Source organism: Aotus nancymaae, unplaced genomic scaffold (assembly GCF_030222135.1).
Source record: "Aotus nancymaae isolate 86718 unplaced genomic scaffold, 86718_ANA_hifiasm-v0.15.2.pri h1tg000131l, whole genome shotgun sequence".
Lineage (NCBI taxonomy): Eukaryota > Metazoa > Chordata > Mammalia > Primates > Aotidae > Aotus > Aotus nancymaae.
This window is the reverse complement of record NW_026988546.1, coordinates 862,961-872,322: the sequence shown is the minus strand read 5'-3', so window position 1 is coordinate 872,322 and position 9,362 is coordinate 862,961. Positions and strand designations below refer to the sequence as shown.

Below are 9,362 nucleotides of genomic sequence, written 5' to 3'. Positions count from 1 at the left end.
ACCTTCCGTGAACCCTCACCTTGAGTCAGGCACTTTGCTAGGTGCTTTTAAATGTTTAATCACAATGGTCTTACTTTTTTTTTTCTTTGAGACAGAGTCTCACTCTGTCACCCAGGCTGGAGAGCAGGGTTTGATCTCAGCTCACTGCAACCTCTACCTCCTGGGTTCAAGTGATTCTCCTGCCTCAGCCTCCCAAGTAGCTGGGACTACAGGCGCCCATCACCATGCCCAGCTATTTTCAGTGGAGACGGGTTTCACTAAGTGGCCAGGCTGGTCTCGCACTCCTGACCTCAAGTGATCCGCCTGCCTCAGACTCGAGTAGTGCTGGGATTACAGGTGTGAGCCACCGTGCCCAGTCAATTGCCTCAATTTTAAGGATGAGGAAAATGGTGCTCACCGAGAGGCCAAATGGCTACTTCAAAGCCACACAGCCACTGAGGAACAGAGCTACCGAGGACTCTACTGTCCCTTGGGAAGATAAGTTATATATACATATACACACACACACACACACACACACACACACATATACTTATGTGTATATATAAAAACACCAGCCAAAGCAGCAAACTCCATGCCTACAGGGGCTGGGCAAGAGAAAAACAAGGAGTGAGATGGGCAGGCATGAGAAAATAGGAGCAGTGGGAAGGACATGTCTATCCTCTGATCAGCACCAGGCAAGCCATGCAGGAGTGTGGGTGTCATGTGACTGATTTTGTGGTTTCGCAACTGATGTGGGGGAGCCAGATTTTGCATGAATGGTCCCATTTTTTAAAGAAGGAGCCCACAGTGAGCCAAACACAATACCACCACAGAACAAATCTGGCCTAGGAGACTGCTATTGGGGATGAATTCCTTTGGCTTAATACCCATCCTCCTGTTCATTCATCTTCTCAAGAGAAAACATGCTCTAAGTGAGGAGGGAGGCCACTTTCAGCCGTACGGTGCCATTCTACTGGCGAGAAGTGGTGGGGAGTGTGGGATAGGGAGGGCTTTGTAGCTGGAGAAGACATTAAGTCATTGTCACCAAGGATTTGGCCTTGCCAGGAGGGCGGCAAAGGGCCCTGCCATGGAATGTTACCGACAGCTGGGAGCGAATGGGGGGCCCGGCCCTGTTCGTTCAGCTGGGTGAGAACGAGGGTCTTGGCGGCACAGGTATAGGTGGGATTGGGAGGGGACAGTAGCTTTCTTTTTCAATTGCTCAACACAGAAGAAACCCAAAGCAAGCCGCCAATCATTAAAACACACAAACACAGACACACACAGGCGCGCGTCACCTTGCTCGCTTGGTGCTTTAGTTACCTCAAACGGAAATGGAGCTCTTCAGCCCCTCTTCCTGCCTACCTCATGGGGCTGTTACCAGAGGAAGGAACCGAGAAAAGGCCTTGGGACAGGACAGGGGTTAAGCAGCCGTACATTTCGTTATGGATATGAGTGGTGCCGGGGGCTGGAGCCTGATGTCGAGGAGAGCACGGGCCCTGGGTCCTTATGCCAGCGGGCGGCCGGAACCAGAGAGCGGGAGTCTAAGGATCCGGGGACCCAGGTGCGCCAGCCCCACACATTCCGCTCAGAGGGCTGCGAGGAAGCCGCGCGCACACCCCAGGAACACGCCTCGCACTTCCGGGGCGTAACCCGGAAGCGGAAGGGGGCCCGTTTCTTTCCTTCCCCAGTGCGTTTGTCCTGCGTCCTTCCGGCGCGACGGGAGCGGAGATTTGCGGCCGTCTGCCGCTTGCGGTGGGAGTCGTGCTGCTCTGAAGCCTCTGAGTAGCCGCGGCCATGGCAGATGTAACCGCCCGTAGTCTGCAGTACGAGTACAAGGCTGTGAGTTTGGGCTCAGGGGAGGGTTCTGGGCTTGGGTGTCCAAAAGGGAGGGGGAGGCTGAAAAAGGGAGTTTCAGTCTGAAGGCCTACAGGAGAGCCACGAAAACGGAGGAGATGTGGAATCGGGGCGAAGGTGGGCTTACACGATGTCGTGAATAATCTACCGGAGTCTGGGGAGTACTAAGATCTCTCTAGGAGGGGTTTCTCGAGTCCCTTCAACGCTAAGCCTTCCACACGTCACTCCCAACCCACTCACCCCTTTTCCCAGGTGTGGATTATGATGGGCACTGTTAGGAACAAGAATTGTTCAACTGATTCGACGGACCATAAGACTTACTCTGCGCTATGCCTCTGCACAGCGTTATACCATGCAATTCTTAAGGAAAATATCTTTTTATTACGATTAGTGATTTAAAGCGGCTAGTTACTAGTCTTCCATCAGCTGGGATAACTGTGATAATAGAAATTGGCCCTGCCCATGTCAAAGCTTCAGTAATGTTTTGATCTTTTCAGAACTCGAATCTTGTGCTCCAAGCTGATCGCTCTCTCATTGACCGTACCCGCCGGGATGAACCCACAGGAGAGGTGCTGTCCCTGGTTGGGAAGCTGGAGGGCACCCGTATGGGAGACAAGGCTCAACGGACCAAACCGCAGATGCAGGAGGAAAGAAGAGCCAAGTGAGTGCCAAGGGTATATACTATTTTTTCCTTTAGATCCAAAGTCTCTTCCGTTTAGCATTCAAGCAGCATTTTTGCTGAAATGCTTGGTGTAAGATCAGTGGCATTAAAACAATTTAGTAAAGGTAAAAGCAGAACAGGAGAGTTTAAAGATTATTTGGTCTTAACTAATGCACTTAAAGTGGGAAGTAACTTACTGGTACCTTTTTCTTACATGTGTGTTTCTGGTCCATAGACAGATCTTAGTTTTCTTCAGCGTATTTTCAAGACCCTTGCTATTCCTATGTCTCAGTAATTCTTCTTTTTTTTCCATTACTAACTTCCTGCCCCTGCTTTTTCCCTTTACTCCTGTCTACTTCCTTATTTTGTTATAAACTAATTTAAACATCCATAGTATGAAAGACAGGTTTTTTCTTATTTTGCTTTTTTTTTTTCCCCTTTTTTCTTTCTCTTAAAAAAAAAAAAAGATTTCTGGGCCAGCCATGGTGGCTCACGACTGTAATCCTAGCACTTTGGGAGGCCGAGGTGGGAGGATCACCTGAGGTCAGGAGTTCGAGACCAGCCTGAGCAACATGGAGAAACCCCATCTCTACTAAAAATACAAAGCCGGGTGTGGTGGTGCGCCCCTGTAATCCCAGCTACTCGGGAAGCTGAGGCAGGAGAATCACTTGAATCCAGGAGGCAGAGGTTGCAGCGAGCTAAGATCCAGCCGCTACACTCCAGCCTGGGTAACAAGAGCGAAACTCCGTCTCAAAAAAAAAAAAAAAAAGATTTCTTGGGGATATATTTCAAAACTTACCTTTACCTCACCATTATCTTTTGACCCTTAATATCTTGGTGTCTTCCTCCCTTTCCTCTGATGAAGTTTCCAAAATTCCTAGGCCTAGTTTGATTAAAGTAGTTATGTCTGAAATGAGTTAATACATTATCTCCACTTTGCGCTATATCTTCTTTTCCAGTTTTGTTATAATTTGTTGACAGTCAATGACAGTAGATTCTGTTGGAACTTGTTTCTCTAGCTAGTAAAGGAAAATGTGTCTGAGAGGTGAAAAACTAGTCAAAATCCTATTATATAATATTCTCATACACAGTATGAAGGTTGTTTTTGTTTGTTTGTTTTTTCTTTTGAGAGGGAATCTCACTCTGTCACCCAGGCTGGAGTGTATTGGCATGATCTCCTTTCACCACAACCTCTGCCTCCTGGGTTCAAGTGATTCTCCTGCCTCAGCCTCCTGAGTAGCTGGGATTACAGGTGCTTGCCACTGTGCCTGGCTAATTTTCGTATTTTTAGTAGAGATGAGGTTTTGCCATGTTGGCCAGGCTGGTCTTGAACTCCTGACCTCAGGTGATCCGCCCACCTTGGCCTCCCAAATTGCTAGGATTACAGGCGTGAGCTACTGCACCTGGCCGAAGGGTTGTAGTTTTAAAATGAGAAGCATATCTCATTATAATGTTTAGTGCATCTAGTGAGAAGATGATAGGGAATTTTTCTTTCTGTTACTGTGTCCCATAAAGAAATACTCCTGACTGGGCATGGTGGCTCACACGTTTAATCCCAGCACTTTGGGAGACTGAGGCGGGCTGGATCACCTGAGGTCAGGAGTTTGAGACCAGCCTAGCCAACATGGTGAAACCCTGTATCTACTAAAAGTACAAAAATTAGCTGAGCGTGGTGGTGAGCACCCGTAATTCCAGCTACCTACTTGGGAGGCTGAGGCAGGAGAATCGCTTGAACCTGGGAGGTGGAAGTTGCAGTGAGCTGAGACTTTGCTACTGTGCTCTAGCCTGGGCAAGAAGAGTGAGACTCCGTCTTAAAAAAAAAAAGAAAAAGAAAAAGAAGAGAAATATTCCTACAAGTGATTAAGGCCAAACAGGAATCATTTGCTGAGGCTGGGGTATCTGTTTTCAGTTATTAGCTTCTTGCCATGAAGCTGAGGAGGGTGGATTTGATCCAGTCTTGCCTTGGGGAGGAAAGGTTCTGCCATTCAACATCATATTACATGTCCATTAGGCGAAGAAAGCGTGATGAGGACCGGCATGACATCAACAAGATGAAGGGTTATACTCTGCTGTCAGAGGGCATTGATGAGATGGTGGGCATCATCTATAAGCCCAAAACTAAGGAGACTCGGGAGACCTATGAGGTGCTACTCAGCTTCATCCAGGCTGCTCTGGGGGACCAGGTGAGTGTGATACTGTGAAATACATATTCATTCTTTATTTCATTTCCTGGCATACAGCTTCTAAAATCCTTGGAATCTTTGAAGTGGTAATGTCTTTTGTATGCTGATGAGTTGACTGATGGCTGATAGCCCTTAAGTAGCTTCAGAATGGAGGCTGGTCATTGAATCAATCATGCCTACATAATGAAGCCTTGGTAAAAACCCCAAAAGGACTAGGTTTAGAGAATTTGTGGACAGCTGCACACGTGGAGGTTTCTGGAGGGTGGTGCGCCTGAGAGGGCCTGGCAGACCACACCCCTTCCCATATGCCTTCCCCATGCACCTCTTCCACCTGTTGTCCGTTGGTAGGCATTCTTTGTAATATGCCTTATAGTAAAAATAAGTGTTTTCCTGATCTGTTCTAGCAAATTAGTTGAACCCAAAAAGGGGACCATGGAAATCTCAATTTATAGCTGTTCAGTGAGAAGCACATGTCAAACAACCTGTGCTTGTGATTGGTATCATAAAGTGGGAGGCAGGCTTGTGGGACTGAGTCCTAATCTGTGGGATCTAAAGCTTTCTAGGTAATTAGTGTCGGAACTGAATTGAATTTGAGGACACCCAGCTTGTGTCCACTGCACTATTTTTGGATTGGTTGCTGGTGGGGAGGAATCGTCACAGAAGCTTTCTGTGTTAATTGTTGTGAGAGTATAGAAAAAACTGAGTTTGCTTTATTTCTGTATTCTCAGAGTGAAGCGGCCAGAGGGTGGGACCATGTGTTAGAAAGGGAGAGGGTCACAGCTGGGAGACACCAGATGAACCTTGTCTCTGGATCCCCATGTGGGCCATGCAGGTTTACAGAAGTGGCTTATATTTACCGAGCACTCGATTTGTATGGAACAGCACATGTCTTCTTTATTCCCCCTCACATAACTCCATGAATAGGTGCTATTAACATCCATTTTCTATTTTACAGAAGAGAGATGTGAGGCAAGAATAGTTAAGTAATTTTCCCAAGTCACAGAAGTAGTATTTGGCAGAGCCAAGATATGATCCAGGTAGTTTATCTCTAGAATCTGTGTTCCTAACCATTACACATGTGTGTGTGATTAGATTGGGGACCATTATGAGTCTGAGAAGCTCTGGTGAGGCGGGTGCTAGAGGAAGTGAGGACAAAGATTTACAAAAGCGTGGCAGGCTAGAGCAGGTCTGCCAAGTGACTGCCACCTGGAGACATGGCAAGCTATTCTGGAAGCTGTGTCCTGTTTCTTGAGGCCATCTAGCTAATCTTTTTAAAAACAGACAAGTCTTCCTTTAGTTGTGGCATTTTAAATCAGCATTAATGAAAAAGGTCGGAGCCTATTATGAGGCAGGTTTTGAAGAGGTGTGGCTCTTCACATCCTGCTGCCACATAAACGTTCTGCCTGTCATTGTGCTCAATATTTGTTAGTTGTTTCTTGCCACCAGCCACGTGATATCCTTTGTGGGGCAGCTGATGAAGTTCTAGCTGTTCTAAAGAATGAAAAGCTTCGGGACAAGGAAAGACGAAAGGAGATTGACCTGCTGCTGGGTCAAACAGACGATACCAGATACCATGTGCTAGTGAACTTGGGCAAAAAGATCACAGACTATGGTGGAGACAAGGAAATCCAAAATATGGGTAAGTAAGCTCTTTATGTCCTGATCATGTTAACTGGTTGTTGACCCCTAAACATGCATCTTCTAGCATTATTCATTTAAAAACTGTAGTGTCAGTGAGTTCTCATAATCAGTTTTGTGTTTTTTGAGGAGTTACAATTGATGGACACCAGAATCCCTAGATTCAAGCAGCTGTTCCTTACTCTGAGACCCTTTGTTGTGTAGAATAAGGGAGAAAACGTGGGCAGAGCCTTGGGGGCTCAAGTGGTTGAGCAAGTAGGGCTGGGCTGACTCCAAGGCTGGCAGGTTGGAGAAGGTCTTGGCAGTGGCAGCATAGGTGGCTCTCTAATGTTGATCATCTGAGTGTCTGTGTGTATCCTTAGCCCTTAGATCTTTCTTGAGGAGAGGTAGTTGGAGAGGACATTGGCTCCAGAGTCCCTTGTTTTACTAGCCATTCACTGCCCTCTTTTTCTAATCCTTCATTGTTTCAGATGACAACATTGATGAGACATATGGTGTGAATGTGCAATTTGAGTCAGATGAGGAGGTGAGTGATAAAGCAAATGGACCCAGTCCGTTCTTGTTTTTGAAGTTGTTTGAGGTAAAGGGACCCCTTTTAGTGTAAAGAAGCTCCCTAGTCTAAACCAGATAAATTTCATCATGATGTATGGGTTTCAGACTTAGGCATTATATGTTCTTTTGCTTAAAAAAAAAATGCCGTTATCATTTAACTTTTCTATATCAAATTGAAACTAACAAATATAAAGTAATGTAATTATTTAAAATATACCAAGTGGATCAGCAAAAAGAAAGACAAAAGATAAAGTACAGTGAATACTTTCATTGAGAATGTATCTGCTCTTATTGTACTACATTTTAACCTTATTGCCATAATTTCCTATTTTTCAGTACTGTGTCCCACTGTTTCAAAAGATTGCACATTTGCCCTAGAGCAAGCATGGACATAGTTGATACATGGTGTTTTTTTTTTTTAATTATTTTTTTTGAGATGGAGTCTTGCACTGTTGCCTGGGCTGGAGTGCAATGGCACGACTCTGCTTACTGCAATCTCCACCTCCTGGATTCAAGCGATTCTCCTAACTCAGCCTCCCGAGTAGCTGGGATTACAGGTGCCCACCACCACGCCTGGCTAATTTTTGTATTTTTAGTAGAGATGTGGTTTCACTGTTTTGGCCAGGCTGGTCTCGAACTCCTGACCTCATGATCTACCTGCCTCAGCCTCCCAAAGTGCTGGGATTACAGGCGTGAGCCACCACGCCCAGCCCATACATAGTTGTTTAAGTCACTGGGGTTAATACTTACCATCTAATAGAATTTCTTGAATATAACTAAATAGGAATAAGTGGGGTGCTTTGAAAAAATTACAGAGTGCCTTAGAGTTCTCAGTAGATTTGGCTCCTGAAAGAGAAAACGAAGCCTGGACTATATACCGGGGCTGGAAGAAGGGGTCGCACGGGGAGAGTCAGAGGAAAGCACTGGACTGGGAGCCAAGACTTCTGAATTTTAGTCCTGTATCTCGGCAGGTCATCTTGCCTCAGTTTCTCCTTCTATAAAATGAGGCAATTTCACTAGGTGATTGCTAGGCCTCTTCCTACAGTATAGTTGATAGGATTTGATGATTTTAAGTAGCACTGAACTGCTTTGCATTTAGCAGTTCTTTCATGTAACAGTGCTCATTATTGAAGTACCTGCTTTGACTGTGACACTGTGCCAAATATACCTACTGTGCAGTGTGTGAGTGAATAGAGTGGTGAGTGGGCTAAGTGTGGTCTCTTCATTCCTAGTCACCATCTGCTTTCCCAGGCATGCCTCTGTATAGCTCTTCTCTCTTGTTAGCTATTTGCTGGTTTTGAGTGTTGATTGTGTGTGTATCAGAGAGAGAGGCTATGATCCAGTTGATTGCTATTGTAGCAGCCTAAGGTAAGAAATAGAAAGTAGATGCATCTAATAAGTCTGTGCCAAGCAGCCATTCTATTGCGTGTCCACTGGAATAAGGCTGACCTTGGTTCCAGTAGGCTCTTGGTTTCCTCCCAAAGCCATTTCTCTAACTATTGAGCTAATTTAGGGTGACTTGAAGGAGAGGTTCTGTGGTGATGCATAATCAGCTCCAGATCATGGTTGATTTGGGGCCATTTCCACAGGAAGGTGATGAAGATGTCTATGGGGAGGTTCGAGAGGAGGCATCTGATGATGACATGGAAGGGGACGAGGCTGTTGTACGCTGCACCCTCTCGGCTAATGTAAGTTCAGTTTGCTCTTTCTCATTGCTGCAAGGCCAGGTTACTTCTGAGTGTTAGTACTTCTGCTTCATGCTTAGATCCTATTACATTTATTGAGCCACCATTTGCTAGTGACGTGTAATAAACACTTAATGTCTAGAGTTTCTTAAGATTTCGGTTGGTTTTCTTCCTTCCCAAAGATGTATGTTGATAAAATCTTGGTCTGGTGTGCTTCTGAACTCAATATTTCAGAGTGTTTCCCTCTGGAAAGTCCTCACAAGAAGGTGGGCTTGTAGGGTGGCAAGTAGAACTTGGATGCAGGATGGTGGGAAAGTGATCGAGGCTGGCAGAGACCTACTGAGCTAAATGCCTGCTTACTTATATAGCTTGTAGCCTCAGGTGAACTGATGAGTTCCAAGAAGAAGGATTTGCACCCTCGGGATATTGATGCGTTTTGGCTACAGCGGCAGCTCAGTCGTTTCTATGATGATGCCATCGTGTCGCAGAAGAAGGCAGATGAAGTACTGGAGATTTTGAAGGTATGGCCAAGATAACAATAGTTATATGTTTAGTATGTCTTAGCACATGGGGACAGTGTATGAAGTGGCAGATGGCTTTGTCCTTAATGGTGGTGTTACCTTCTCTCTGCAGACGGCCAGTGACGATCGGGAGTGTGAGAACCAGCTGGTACTGCTGCTTGGTTTCAACACCTTTGATTTCATTAAAGTGTTGCGGCAGCACAGGATGATGAGTGAGTATATGGTGGGCTCTTCCTGCAGAGTAGGTACATATGTGTGCATATGTGAGATAGAGATTCTGTTGTTT

At 45.7% G+C, this 9,362-nt stretch overlaps 1 protein-coding gene across 2 annotated transcripts in view; it reads left to right on the top strand.

The window, feature by feature from the left end:
* Positions 1 to 1,643: 1,643 nt before the first annotated feature.
* Positions 1,644 to 9,362, top strand: part of SNRNP200 (small nuclear ribonucleoprotein U5 subunit 200) — a 32,563-nt gene continuing 24,844 nt past the window's right edge. The window contains exons 1-8 of one of the 2 annotated variants that reach the window (XM_064371356.1): positions 1,644 to 1,821; positions 2,334 to 2,497; positions 4,509 to 4,680; positions 6,127 to 6,319; positions 6,789 to 6,844; positions 8,460 to 8,558; positions 8,924 to 9,076; positions 9,189 to 9,288. In XM_064371356.1, the coding sequence (XP_064227426.1) occupies positions 1,777 to 1,821; positions 2,334 to 2,497; positions 4,509 to 4,680; positions 6,127 to 6,319; positions 6,789 to 6,844; positions 8,460 to 8,558; positions 8,924 to 9,076; positions 9,189 to 9,288 (982 nt within the window). In that variant the 5' untranslated portion in view covers positions 1,644 to 1,776. Of the gene's footprint in view, positions 1,822 to 2,333; positions 2,511 to 4,508; positions 4,681 to 6,126; positions 6,320 to 6,788; positions 6,845 to 8,459; positions 8,559 to 8,923; positions 9,077 to 9,188; positions 9,289 to 9,362 lie in introns of both variants that reach the window. The other variant, XM_064371357.1, reaches the window with a different exon arrangement.